The 15,324-nt window shown below is 41.8% G+C and overlaps 1 protein-coding gene across 1 annotated transcript; it reads right to left on the bottom strand.

Annotated features, from left to right (window-relative positions):
• Positions 1-3,081: 3,081 nt before the first annotated feature.
• On the bottom strand, positions 3,082-12,332 carry LOC127769822 (cysteine-rich receptor-like protein kinase 10). The gene is made up of 7 exons (XM_052295478.1): positions 11,441-12,332; positions 6,786-6,908; positions 5,320-5,453; positions 4,618-4,825; positions 4,158-4,395; positions 3,782-3,956; positions 3,082-3,666 (listed from the first exon to the last, which is right to left on the bottom strand). The coding sequence occupies exons 1-7, from the start codon at positions 12,303-12,305 to the stop codon at positions 3,298-3,300; spliced, it is 2,112 nt and encodes a 703-aa protein (XP_052151438.1). The 5' UTR covers positions 12,306-12,332; the 3' UTR covers positions 3,082-3,297.
• Between the last annotated feature and the right edge of the window lie 2,992 nt (positions 12,333-15,324).

Here is a 15,324-nt window from a genome sequence, read left to right as displayed (position 1 = left end):
TCTCGCGCCGTTTTCACGGGCCGTGTTCCTACTGTATATCAACTTTGTGTATCAACTTTGTCGTCTGTGTACCCTGGCTAGTCCTAGCTAGAGATTTAATATACCCATTCAGCTTGAAATTCAGGTTAGCGAATTTTTAGGTGTGGCAAATCCTGTTCTCAAATTATAAACTCACGTTCCCTGTGATTCGATACCTTTGGAATACTCTGCGGTACAGTGCTACAACGGTATCTGTACGCTTGCGGATTTATCATTGACCGTAACAAATACCAACAACACCTCCATGCATAAAGTGGTCGCAAATTCACTACCCATCGATCTCCATAGCACGCCACACACTTAGCTCTCAAGTTATGTGTTATTATAGGTGCTGCACTACCACCCATAGTTGTAAGAGTAACAGATCCGCCCCCACAAAACCCGCACAAACCTTCTAGTCCTCTAGCCGTTATGCTTCCTATCATCACTGGCAAGAGAAGATACCTATATCTAGTCGTTATATCGTTAAACCTAGGCATTAGCTAGAAATAAACCAAACCCTAGCCACTGTACTGTGCAACCTTAGGATTGGTTAGAATAAGGGTGTGTTTGGAACTACTGATTCATAACTTCTAATTCCTTGTTTTCCACACGAACGCTACCATAACTGCTATACAACACATTTTTTCCAAAAATTTTCTATAGGGAAATTTCTTAAAAATCATATTAATCCATTTTTCCGTGTGCTCGCACGTGATTCGCTGGAGGTGTATTTCTCCTTTACTTTAGTGTATAAACTCTGCGTCCATGTTAATTCTCCAGGTCTAGTACAACTACATTATTTATTACTGATATACGTGTAAGAAATATTAGTTCTCCCGTTATTTATTACGATATTTGGTGATCAAAATTGGTACTTCACGATTGCCAACAACAAGCAAGAGTGGACAACAACTGGACCTGTAGTATAATTCAACCCTCTCATACACATCTAGGCAAAGATGGGCGTGATTGGGTTGGGTTGGCCTTGGTTTAAGGGTGGCATACGGGGGTTGCCCACCCTGCTTTAGGGGTGCAGGTGAAACCTCGGCGTGGTGTAGATGGTTAGCGGAGGGTTATGCAAAGGGTTCTGTCAGAATCACTCGCATCATGACGTGTCCAACCAGACACGGTAACATTGTTGACAGTCCTTTCGTACAACATTCAATTCATGCATAAAAGCAAATGAAATAATACAGAACGGAATACCAAACTTAGAGGTAGTGGTTATTAATAACCATTTTTCACAAATCTTGGTGAATATTTGTATGCAAGTGAATTATGGACAAAAACCACCCACCATGCGACAAAATAAACCTTCGGCTAATCGGACACAAATACACATATTGGAGGGCTCACATATACAATTGAACCAATCCATGGTACAATATGTAGAGGACCCACCAGGCAACCTCCCAACCGAAGGAGTGGCCGGGAGGTGGGACCAAGGGGTCGGCCAAACCGACCTTGGCCCCTCTCATCCTGGCCTTTCACATGCGCACTCTCCCATTGGATACCAACTGATGGTTGTGGGGGTTACCGACCTATCCAACCATTATTACACAAAAGGAGGAGCTTATCACACTCAAATTGCACAACAAAGTGGAGTACAACTGACTTTCATACTTAGGCTACACTTAAGTAGTATTCAGAATATATAGGAAGAGAGTAAAAGGAAGCTCCGGAAGGTGTGCCCCAAATGTTGAAGTTCTCTCTGCAGGAGTGCCGGAGATGTTGACACTCTCTCTGATCTCATACCTCGACGGATGCTTCTTTTATGTAAGTAAGTATTCATGATCTCCTTTGGTATTTACTTTTGTTATTTAAGTAAGATTAATTCTCAACATTGCGGGTTCATCGCTCTGCTTAAGTAGAGTATCTTAATCTTCTATTAGCGTGGTTTCGACATTAGGGTAGTAATTAGTAGCATAGAAATGTTGTCTTATTCTTGAGGTTACCTTTGCTTGTTGTGTGCTCCACACGTTGTAGAGGTAGGTGTTAGGTGGTGATAGCCGTGTCCATCCTTTGTAATCCTCCATGTCCGGTTTCATCAAATAGCTGTAGGCCGGAGTCTCCTTGGTAGACCAAGGGTAAGACAGTGCCCGAAGCAATCGATAGAGTTTTGCCTCACTTGAATTAAGATAATTAACCCATAGTAATCCTATTTATCCCAACCCTATCATTTACTTATTGTCCTTGGAAGAATCCTAACCATAGATTGTACACACACGTTCCCTGTGGATACGATACCATGGAATACTCTTGGGTGAAAGCTACAACAGTATATGCGTGCTTGAAGATATGGTCGTAATAAATACCAACAAACATGAAAGTGGATTGTGTCTTCTGGGTACAATGGTACACCTCTGGCTAGAGCAAAACTATTCGAATAGTTGTACACACGGTTACGAGCGATCGACCAACTTCACTGTGGTTAGTCTCATTGTATTAATTAATTTGACTTAGTGAACTAGTGTAGTTCAGGTAGTTTGGTTGGAATGTTCAACGTGGTGTAGCATTGTTTAGTGAAGATTAATGTTGCCTTAAATAATCAACTATTTAACTATTTTAAACTAAAAGATGTTTACAACGGCCTTTACGCAAATAGTGAGAACCAACCTTTGCCTTCCGTTGCATGTATGCATCATTAGTGTTGCGTGATAAGTATGATGGTTGTAATCAATCTTACTATTAATTCTCTTTTCAGAAGACTTGTGCTTCCAAGCTGTAGAAGGATTTAGAAGACCAATGTTTATACCTAATTGAGTTTTTTTTTTTTATGTAGAGTAGAGCTGAAGCCCGCTAGAATCATCCCTTTTGTACTGTTGTTTTTTTTAAGACTAAATGTTTCTTCTGTAAAGTATTTATGTTTTATTTACGTTTAAATCTGTATATTAATTTATCATTTTGTTTATCTTAATTTGATTCCTGAATAGAGACGTACACAAGACAGTCTAAAAATTGGCTTAATTTATGGACATGACATCTATGTCCCGTACGAGGAGATTTGCGACTCAGATCATTTGAAGGATTTCAGTAGTTCCAATATCAAAATGTGCGATCTAATCGATATCATTATAGCTTTTCCATTAGTTTCATACCGGGAATGCATTCTTAGAGAGATTTGGAGAGGCTTTAGTGTATTAATTTATACGCTGAACACTAACTTATCTGTTGGACATTATCAGAACATGATAATTACTTGCCGTATTAACACCGATATTCGGGGGACATCAAGTGTCCTGAATACTGACAATTGATGCAGACGCATTTGTTCTTCTACCTCGGTTGAAGCTCTGAAATCGTGACCTCATTCTTTGAAACGGGGTTACTGGACATCTTGTTACTGCTGATGGCCGCAACTTCTGAACCCCGGCCACCGAAAAATGCATGTCCACCAGCAGCATCCAAGCTGGCGATGCTGCCAGAGCCGAAGAAGAAAGCCGGCTTAGAAGGAGTCTGCAGCGACGTGGAATTGCTGCTCAGCATTAGCACCACAGCTGAAATGTCCGGCCTGTCGGCTGGATTCTCTTGGACACACAGTAGCCCAATCTGCACGCAGCTGAAGACCTCGTTTTCAGGGTATCGGCCACCCAACGACGCGTCCACTGCGTCAGCTAGGGATCGTGTCCTCCATTTCTCCCATACCTGCACAATAATGGAGCTCGTTGTTCATGAACTGGAAGCTAGAGCATGTACGTACGTTTTTCTCTAAACATAGTTAGAAACTAAAGCTATTAGTCCTCAATATATATGTACTCACGTAGCTCAGTAGAGACGTGGAGTCGGCAGATTCATAAGTATCCGACTTGGTGGAAGCATACATCCCGTTGCTCCTTCTACCGGTCACCATCTCAAGAACAATGACCCCAAAACTGAACATATCTGACTTAGTGGAGACATGCCCGCAGTAGGCATACTCCGGCGACATATACCCACTGCACGAAATAGTAATGCCAACAGGAAAAATAAGTAAGCAGTCTTTTGACTCTTTTCATCAAAGAGTTGAGCAAAGATAGATGGCAAGTGCCTGCTCGATTTGAACGTGTCTCATACGGACAATGTTCAAATCATTCAATTGTCACAGTGCATCCGAAGAGGTAGAGTTTAGTTAGTACAGGATCTTATAATACACTTACAGGGTTCCAACAGGGCGTCTTGTAACATCCTTCGATTGCTCTCCACCAAAAGCCCTGGCAAGGCCAAAATCTGAGATCTTGGGGATCATATCCTCATCTAATAGGACATTGCTTGGCTTCAGATCCCTATGTATGATCTTCTGGCTAGACTCTTCATGCAGATATAGAAGGCCTCGAGCAATTCCACAAATGATCATAAACCTTTTTCTCCAATCCAGTTGTTGTCGTTTCTCAGGCTCTGCAAATTAAATACATGGACAGTCTAATCAAGATATGGATGAAGACATCTTATGTCACTAAGTTCCATGGATATGCATACTTCCCTTTGGTGAGCCCAAAAGTGAGCAACATGCACGAGACTTAGCGGCATAAAATGGATCTAAACTCTTGATATACGAATTTTAGTATTTCATTTTTTCAATATCAGAGCATGATGGACAAACATAGTTGGAGGAATTACCAAAAAGGATGGTATCTAGGCTTCTATTAGGCATGTATTCATACACAAGTAGTTTTTCTTCCTGCAAGCAAACACCTAGTAACCGCACCAGATTTTTGTGCTTGAGCTTGGCAGCTAGCACGAGTTCATTTTTCAATTCATGGAACCCCTGTGAGGAGGTTTTCGAAAGCCTTTTCACTGCTATTTCTTCCCCGTCTTCTAGTATACCCTGGAAAAATGAATTACTTTGTGCTTAGATGTAGGAATGGATATGCATGGGCCCAATACTCCCATCCCTAGCTGTAAAAAGAAATTATTTTTTCCATGACATTGTTAGACCATTTCAACCGTGAGTTGTCATAAGTTACATTTTTAAGGACAACCCACGGTTATAACTTATGGCAACTTAGTACTAGTACAAGTAACCAAAGATGTCCTAAGGTTATACTTTATATTTATAAGCTATAAATGCACTCTTTTGAAGAAAAACAAATGAAATGCTTGAATTTCACTTTCATTACTGCAAGTACTTTTAGTGATATAAACCGATTTTTTATTGCTGATTAATTCTATAACACTGACTGATTCCTTTCTCTACTTCCTCTTGTATCTCTAAGACATCTGAGACATGCTTCCTAGTTTTGAGCAGGTTAGAGTGTTTTGTTCCCATTATGTATGGGTGTCGAAATGTAAACTTTGCTTTATATACAGTTGAAAATGTACCTTAAAAACTTCTCCGAAACCTCCTTCTCCCAGCTTATTTTCTGCCGAGAAGTTCCTTGTTGCAGCTCTCAACACTGTTAAGTTAAGGGTCGGTGGATCAACATAGTCATTGTCCTCCTCATTGCCGGTGTTGTCTGACAAAAAATAAAATGTAGACGCATGAGTGCGAGGGGACGTAGCTAGCTGAGGCCAAAGACTGATATTTATTGCACTTCCACAATCTAATTGATTTGAAATTTCTAGGGAGATGCAAAAAGTTTTATTTCAATTGAGAGTTTCAGAGCATTTTTTTTAAAAAAAAATTGAAATCGAAAGGCTTTTCATAGAAAGTTTCATTTTATTAGTTGAAAGTTTCATCTTCTGTGTTAAAAGTTTATCTCGGTGTCTTAGCTATTTCAATCATTTGGGTTACGAAACGAAGAAAGGGAATTGGGGGCACGCAAGATTACATTGTGAATCATTTGCTATCACATATTTTGTCGCATCAGAACTTAATATTGAGCCTCCGATGTATTACTTTATATGAGTTGTCTTGGCAATAAATCGTACATTGCACCGTGCTATCTGGACACTTTCGTATACTGAAATTCAGAAGTTACATGCACGCTGTGTAATGGGTATATTTTTATTCCTCTAGAAGGATTTTATTTTATAAATCCACTCTTACAATAAAGTTGTAGCCCACTAATTTCTAAAACTTAGCATGTAAAGATGCCACATCATCATCCAATAACAATTATTACATTTAAGTATCATGCAAGCATGCTATATTATCTCAAATTTAATAATTTTATTAAACTTTAGAGATTTAAAAGTAAGTATGTTATATCGTCCGACATAATTCACATAATATTTCAATATATCGCCCCATCATTTTTTTTATAATATCCTATACACCTATATAGTTCATCATCACTTAGTTCATGTTATTTTTCTTTTCTGTCATTAAATCATATCACATCAATTGTATTTAGTTCTTAGATGATTATTCTATGGCTCAAATTATCTCTTTTTTTTTCTTCTCTCATTAAGCCATATCATTTTAATTTTTTTAGCCCGTAGATATATGATCTAAATTATCTTCCTTCTTTTGTTCTCTCATAAACCACATCATATTACTTTTACATTTGAATCATCATTCTACATACTATTTAAATTTAAATAACGTCAGCTTATGTAAACTTATGTTATGTTTATGTAAGCTTATGTAAATTCTTTCGAGCGGATCTAATGCGAATTATATATGAGTTTGAGTACGAGATAATTATTTTGACAGATTCTAGATTTAGACTTATCTTATGGTAATATCGGTATACTAGTAATCTGGCAGCAGAAAACGAAAAATCAATGTGTAGAAGCGTTCCATGACTACGGGCCTAGATGTATAGAACAGACGTTCTTATGTACCGTCTGTAAAGTAAAATGGGTTCGTCTTCCAAAATGGATTTTTTTAGTGCATGTCATACCTGGTGGTATCATTGTCTTCGTTGTCTTTCTCCTGTAGATGAAAACGGCAATAAAGACAGCCACTAGTAGTATTGTTCCAATAGAAACTGTGGTGGCAACAATCACATTTGTCCCCTTCTTTCCTGCATGATTAGTTGGAGTGAAAGCTTGAAAGCTATTATTTGAAAGAGAAATATACACGACAAAATTCTTTGAATCCTCCCTGAATATCAGTGGAGCATTTGATCAACAAAACTTTAATACAATAATTTGAGATACAGATAGAAAACTTGTTTTCCAATCTATACCTTAGATTAGTCATTTTAACTTTGGAAATACTAGCTAATTACCTGTGATTTTCTATGGGTAAATATGAGTTGTACATATGGTAGTATTGTTTTGAACAGATTAATTGTGATATTTCGAAACAATTCCTCTGGATATATCTGTATAATAAACATAAAACAAGATTGGGATGTCATGATTAATGATTTATTAGGAAATTGAATTTATAATGACTTAATGAAAGCTACAAGAACCGAACCACAGGAGTTGCAACAAAAACGTAGGTTGATAAAAACAGAGAGTGTGCAGACCATGGCCAAGCAACCAGCCTACTGATGCGTCATCAGTCATCAACCATCCGCGCGACTGTGCCTCCCCCTCTCCCTTCTCCATCTCGGCCACCGCTTCCCTATCCTATTTCTCCTATTCCACAATGTCCTCTACCCACCAAATCTGCCACCGCCATGAGCCCATGATCCCCTACAGAAGTTGCCTCCGTGGCATCCTCATCCTGCATTCCTGCAGGCTTTGAGCTCAGAGCATGAAAGGGGCGGCAGGAAGAATATGGATCTGCCAAGCCTATGCCTTCTCATGCATAGATTTGTCGGCCCCAAGAACCACCGCCACTGAGTGGATTGGACATCCCCAAACACCATCATTCCCAGATCCGACAGACCGGGCGAAAAGAGGAGGTAAGGGTGGGCATAGGTGATGATCAAGGTATTGGAGAACTCCACCGCGAGGATAGAGAGTGCATAGGGGAGAGGATTCCATTTGTCTTGGAGGAGAGATAGAACCGCCGGAAAACTAAGAAAGAACAAGAGCAGAAAGATCGAGAGAAGAGGCGAATGTGATAGACCGTGCTGAGTTGATTTTGTTTGTGCACCGATGACGGTTTTCTGTAGGCTAAGCAATTGATAACCCAATCAAAATGATATATGCTTTTATTTTAGTTTGAACGAAAACTAAAATAAATTATTTTACAAATAAAATGTTATATTCTTTCAAATAAATATTATTTTCCCAAATTGAACTAAGATACATTTATACACCTTACAAACTAAAACATAAATCAACCTGAATAAAGATAATGAAATTAAACCCATAATCAATTCTTTCTTATGTCCAATTAAATTATTAAACAAATTCAAAGATATTTGCTTAATACTATATTTTATCTATTTGTCAAAGAAATAAATCCTATCGATGAATTTTTTTTATTTAAGATATTTACATTCCATAGGTCTCATTTGGGTTCAAAATTATAAAATATGCCAAATATCACATACATATTCTATTATACAAATAATATTCCACCATCCAAATTATAACAATTATTGGTTATTTATCTGAAAAGATACATAACTAACAATTGCTACTACTCTGTCCCAAAATATAAGGATTTTTAGAATAGTGTCAAGTCAAACATTTTTTATCTTTAACTATTAATAGAAAAAATAAAAAAGATCAATCATGTAAAATTGATGTTACTTGATTATCATTAAATAAAGTATTATATTATGCAACTCTTTTTATTTAAAACATCTTATTTTTATAGGTATTATTAGTCAAATTAATATCTCGAAGACTGTATCAAAGCCTAAAAATGCTTATATTTTGAAAGACGGAGGAAATATATTTTAGGATGAAAGTGGTATAGAATAAAGTTGGTGCGATGGCAGATTGGGGACCACCAGCATGTTGTCTTAGGCCATTCACAATACAGTGATGTGACACTCAGCCCAAGCCGGCCAGCTCAAAGATTTCTTTCCACGTCGGACTATTCCCTTGCTTCAGGAAGAATGCATAGCCAAGTTTTGCCACAGGTACCTCGTCAGAATCGGCAACTCTGGGCCCACATTTTCGTGTCCCGCACCACAGAGAAGGGAGAAAGGGCCGAGGAGAGAGGACTGAGGTGATGCACGGTGTTGCGTTGAGAGGAGAGATGGTGAGGTGGCGCCGGCATTGAGATGCTGCCTTCGCCGCTTGGGACGCCCCCGCCGAGCTCGCCATCCCCCACTCCCAACACGGCCGCTCCGCGCGACGCCCGACACCGACGCCCAGGGCAGATCTGGCTGCCCCGTCACCGCTCGGGCCGCCGCTCATCCCAGCTCCGCAAGAAAGACGAAGACGGCGACGGGGCTCCGGTCGGCGGCGACCTTTGCGAGGATGACCGCGCCGCCGCTCGTCGTCCACGAGGAAGATGAGGTCGCGGGCGAACTCCACGAAGAAGATGGAAGCGGCGGCGGCGCACAAGAAGAGGGGGTCCAAGTCCGCCTCCGACTGAGCTCCATGCCTGCCACCGTCGAGCATCCGTCGCTGCCGAGAGGGACCAAGTTCGTCATCGTCGAGCATCCATCGCTGCCGAGGAGGGTAGGGGGAGGGTTGTGCCGGCGCATTCCGGCGCCGACGAGGAGAGGAAGGGGCGGGAGAGTTGCCGCTCGCTCCTCGCCGCCGGCGCCGCTTGGGCCACGCCGCTCGACCGCTCAGGCCGCTTCGCCGGTGCAGTCGCCGCTTGACCACCCCGCCGCCCAGCACCGTCGCTACTCGGGCCGCCCTTCGTGAGCTGCCTTGGATTCCCTGGTGAAAAAAGTAATAGCGGAGAGAGAGATTCGGATATGGAAAAGAGACCCAGTGGGACCCACTATTGGCTACCGTGTACTATGGAGCATGTGGCTTAGAGCAGGTACCATAACAAACTATTAGTCAGCTACAAACATATTTTAATGAGATAAAAATGAGAAAGAAGAGCAGCGGGCTACAGATCTATAGCTAGCTGTAGCACGGACTTCAAGACGTAATGTGTGTATGACAGGTGAGACCACATACTAATAGATATTTAGTCAGTTCTAAATGTGTAAGATAGATTTTTTTTTTATCTCGAACAAATGCAAGAAATATGGGTCTTCCACAAAATTCACGAATAACATAATGTTAGTACTGCTTTATTGAAGATATTTTTTAATTAGAAGAGGTAAAGCTTCGAATCTACATCGTCTAACCTCATCTCGTGGAGCCAGTTGGAAAAAACAAATAACATTATTCTCTAATATCGAGCAGTCAGAAAACTCTGAAAGCGACCTGACTAGATGAAGCTGTTTATCCTGTCACATTGTTAGTATCTGCTGCATGTGCATCAAGCATTCAGCAGCAGCCAGATTGATTGTACTGTCTCCGTCTCAATTTAATGATAGTTCTGAGTTTTCATGTCAGACCGTCGGTATTATTTGAAAATTTTATACAAAATAAAAAAAAGTCACACATAAAATACTATTAATGTTGTATCATCTAATAACAACCAAAATACTAATCATAATTTTTTTTAAATAAGACGGACGGTCAAATATTGGACATAAACAGTGCAAAATTACGGTTTTTCTGGGACGAAGAAAATATTAGCTAGGATAGGTCACATCACATCTTAGATTAAGTTATCCTGAGACAAAGGAACATGGTGTAGCTAATTTAGGATTGGACAGCTGCCTAAGCTAGCTCACTTTCATAAAGCAAGACTTGACCAAAAAAACTTTGCCATAATAGGGTTTAATTATCCTGCTACCTTGTTTAACTGCTAATGTATATGAATCAAGCTGTCAGCTATATTCTTGCTAATTTAGCAATGGGCAGAGCAAGACATGACCAAAACTCTTTGAAATTACAGGTTTTTAACCAAGATTTGCAAAAAAAAATAAATCGAGAAAAAAGAGCAAATATATATATATATATATATATATATTTATATATATCTAGAAAATCAATTATTCCGGTACTACAATTTTTATCCCAAACTAATTTATTTTACAACACGGTTTTGCCAAGCAGTAGTAGTAGTGCTCCCTTCGGGCTGATAATACTTGTCGTTTAAACCAGGGAGATGTCAAACTTTAGAATCTTTATTATGAATCATATTTAAAATATTTGACTTTCAAATATGGCAACTAAATATATAGATTAGTCTTAAAAAGTACTTTAATAAAATCATATATTTGTTAACACTTTATATATATTATAATAGAAAATAATGGTCAAAGTTGTTTTTTGATGACCGTGCCCTTATCCAAAACAATAAGTATTATCAATTCGGAGAGAGTACTTAATTAGCGTGAAGCATGGAGTTGATTTGACTAGGTCAAGTTTCACATTGTACTGGGAGGAAGGACCCGTTAAAACACTCAAAACCGGTGTCAGTAGTTTACAGATATAATGAATATAGTTCTATGAAAAGAATTTCGAAAATAGTTCGCATAGCAATTAGTAAAATATTTTTTTCTAAGAAAATAAAAGCTTTTTCAGCAGAAGGTCTTAACTCTTTAAGTCCTAGTATATGATAAATTAACATGCATGCACAAGTGTACAAGTGCAGTTAACTGGAGAATCGAAGCTGGCTCACCCTGCCCTTCTCCGATAGACGGCTTCGAGCTGGAGGCCGACGGGCCGGGAGACGGCGGCTGCGCATCGACGGTGAGATCGTAGTAGGTGTATATTTCGACGCGTACGTAGCAGTTGTAGCCGAGCACCACCCCACCCTGGTGTCCCCAGCAGCAGCTCGGCAGCTGCTGCACCGAGTCGTTCAAGCAGCGGTCGCACTCCGCCGCCGTGCGGTCCCTCATACACTGCACCAGCCCGTACATCGTCCCGTTGTCGGCGCCGGGGTCGTACACCGCCTCTCCCGCGGCGAACATCCGCGCCGTGTCGTTCGCGGCCCGCGCCCTGAGGCGGCTCATCAGCGCGTAGTACGTCCTCTCGAAGCCGACCTTGTCGGTGACGTTGTTGACGTTGTAGAGCTCCGCGTGGTAGCTGTTCTCGTAGGCGGTGGATGCGTTGGTGTCGGCGTAGCTGAGGAAGCACTTGTCGTACCAGATGGCGGCTCGGCGGTTGGAGTTGCAGTGGCCGTTGATGTCCAGCACGGCGCTGCGGAGGTAGGTGGCGCAGTCGTCCGGCGTGGAGTCGCCGCGGCACATGCCGCGGACGAACGCGCGGTCGGCGCCTTCGCCGCGGGACAGGGAGGCGAACCCGGTGGGGCCGGCGGCGGAAGGGAGGTCGTCGAGGAGCGCCAACACGTTGGATTGGAACGTGCTGTTGATCGCTGATGAGGGTGGCGACGGCGAAGCCGAGGGTGGCGGCGAGGGGCAGTCGAGCGAAGTGAATGGATTCGTGGTGTCTTTGGACGTCGCTCCGGTGAAAAGGATCGCCACCACCTCGACGAGGAGGAAGACGATGCTGCCGCTGTTGCAGCGACAGGACGGACACGGCATGGCATGTGTTTTTGTGTGTTCTGAACTCGGACGCGATAGCAATGGGGGATATCAGAATTGTTGCAGAAGATATATAGTGAATCATTCCGGCCGTTCCCTGGTTGGCATATTAATTACTAGGAGTGTACATCGTCCGTCCCAAAATAATGGGTTACTGTGTTCAATGTTAATCATCGTTCAATGTTTCCGTCTTATTTAAATTATTTTTATAATTAATATTTTTATTATCATAAAATGGTAAAATTTAAATAGTATTTTATACATGACTTAGTTTTTTAATTTTTTTATAATTTTACCAAGTAAGGAGCGTGGATAGTCAAACATTAAACAATGAAGGATGAAGGGTCAAGGGTGTATAGAGCGCGTTACGTACTGTGGACTTGCGGGAGTGGTGGAGCGTAACCCTGGAAAGGGGAAACAAACACGCAGCGTAGACTTGACTTAGGAAAGGCATTGGTAAGCTAGTCTCCTCCATTGGCTCGCCTGCAGTGATAGTCTTGTCCACGTATTGCAGAATTAATGAGGCCGTTCATTCTAAAATATAAGTGTCTTTTGATGAATTTGACATATCTTACAAAATCTGGACATGCTTTTCTAGACCCGATCTTCTAGTGAGGGAATAACCTCGTTTTGATCGAATGCGATGTTTGCGGCATGGCTATCAAACAGAACAAGTCTAGGACTGTCACGCCTTGATTTTTTTTGGGATTAACAATCATTAAATAATGCATTTCTAGAAATTATATTAAAAGTTAAAACAAGTTCTCAAGTGGAATTAATGTGGGAAATTAAATTTCCTTTAAAAATAATGGCCGAAAATATTTTTTAATATTCTCCGTGCCCTAAAATATTCTCTAAAATTTCCTGTGAATTTTCGGAGCTAAATAAGTAATTTTAATAATACAAAGTTTATTTGATCAATTAAATAAAATGAAAAACAAATTAAACTCCCCTCCTTCCCTTTGGGACGTATCCAGCCCAAAGTTCGCTTTACCTCCAACCTCCCCCAGCCCCCTCTCCCTTGAAGTCTACTTTACCTCCCCCAACCAGTCTCCCCTCCTCCCTCCGACAGGTGGGACCGGCGGCCGCACTTGTCATCCCCAGCCTCCGGCCTCCTATCCCAGCCCGCCACACGTCGTTGCCCACTCCGCGCGCACGGGAACCCTCCGCCCCACTCCACTCATATTGGTATTTCTTAACGATATTACTAGAAATATAATTCCAGCAATAGCGTAGAAATACTCCTGGTATATTATGGTTACAGAGTTTATCCGTAAGCGCACGGATATACCATAATAGCATTTCACCCGAGAGTATTCCAAGGGTATCGTATTTGTTTAATCCTGTGGGAATATTATAATAGAGAGAACCATACTAATAATTTATATATTACTTGTAATAATCAAAGTCTAAGTAGGGATTAATATAATTCAAAGGGGTAGAGTGACACTAAGTAGAAGCATTCATCCTCTTGCTCATGATATCTAAACTAAGTGGAAAGAATATAGAAAGATCCTATTTCTACACTTCTAGTATACATACATATTATATATACATCCTAGTTACATTATTACTTAGCTAATACACTCTATCCGATGCTCTCCTGGTGCTTCGAGAAGCCACCCCTAATTACGGAGTACCCCTAATCCGTGCTGAGTTCCTTACGACAATCTGTCCTGACCATACAATCGGGCTAAATACGGAGGAGTACCCTCCCCAGGAAATTAACTTAGGACTATATACATGTGCGGAGGAATACCTGTATTGAGCTGTCACCATCAGCGGCCTACCTCGCTTCCGCAGCATATAACCCCAAATAATGATATCCAGTAATCTAAACACCACGCTTAAATTACCGAATACTACTCTAATATCATCGTCATGACATAGAGTCATCGTAAATACAATTATTATACCCATACCATTGTATCTCCCAGATAAGCTAGTATCATAATAAATATAACTCGAACATATAGTAAAGTTGGTATTCATATACTCGGAAAGTAATACAATACCATAGTAGTATAAAGAACAGTATTCTAAATAAAGTACAAGTCTTACACAAGAAGGAAAAGCTACTAGAGCCATACCCGAATTCTTCCGAAGACTCCGAGGACAGAAGATTCTATTCTAATTCTATTCCACTATACTCTAGAAACTATACTAAACTTGAGAGATGAAATAGACTTCTTGCTTGAGGTGTGTCTTGAAATGGAGAATGAGAGGGCTTTATATAGCTTGAGAATAATGGTTATGACGGTTGGAAAGGTCGGTAATACCCTCCAACCGCCATAGGGGAGCAATCCTGACCATCCATCCAAACCCTGCATCGAACGGAGCCACGGTGGGTTCGACCGAACCATGGGCTAGGCCGGCCTGGCCCAAATTCGGCAGGTGACCTGTCAACAACCCACTCGCCCGCAACAGCCGCCCATCTAACCAACTTTTTCCCAAAAATCCGGCGTGGATTTGGCGTCGCGCAGCCCCACATCGCCAGCCCACCTCACTGGTCGTTGCCAGCTAAATTTGCCTCACCCGGCTCCCTTTCACCCTGTTAAACCTATAAAACCCTTCCCCGCACCTTTGTCTACATTTTTCCTACCTCGTCCGAGCTTCCCGAGCCCTCTCCCACTCTCCCCGCACCGTTCTCATGCGCCGCTGCTTGCCAGAGCGCTGCGACCGCCGCTTGCCGCCGCCCTAGCCACCTCCGCTCCACTCTGCCAGCACCGCTGGCTCTGCCGCTCAGTGCCACACTCCGAGCACCGCTCCGCTTCTCCAAAATCCATCGGCTCCGCCACTTCCACCACACTCCCGTGCCACGGCTCGCCATTGCTGTCTCCAGCCATTCGTCGCCAACGGTTGGGACCACGTTGGACCACTCCGCCTCCTCTTCCGGCTCCGCAGCACCAAGCTGATCCCTGGCTGCCACTCCTACTTTGTCGCAAGCTCCTGGAACCAGCCATCACCGTGACCCCATTGGGGTGCCGCCGTCGGCCTCCTCCCACGTCGCCTCTCCCAC

This window comes from Oryza glaberrima, chromosome 4 (assembly GCF_000147395.1).
Source record: "Oryza glaberrima chromosome 4, OglaRS2, whole genome shotgun sequence".
Classification (NCBI taxonomy): domain Eukaryota; kingdom Viridiplantae; phylum Streptophyta; class Magnoliopsida; order Poales; family Poaceae; genus Oryza; species Oryza glaberrima.
Note: the sequence above shows the minus strand (reverse complement) of the source record. Positions and strands in the feature narration are given on the sequence as shown.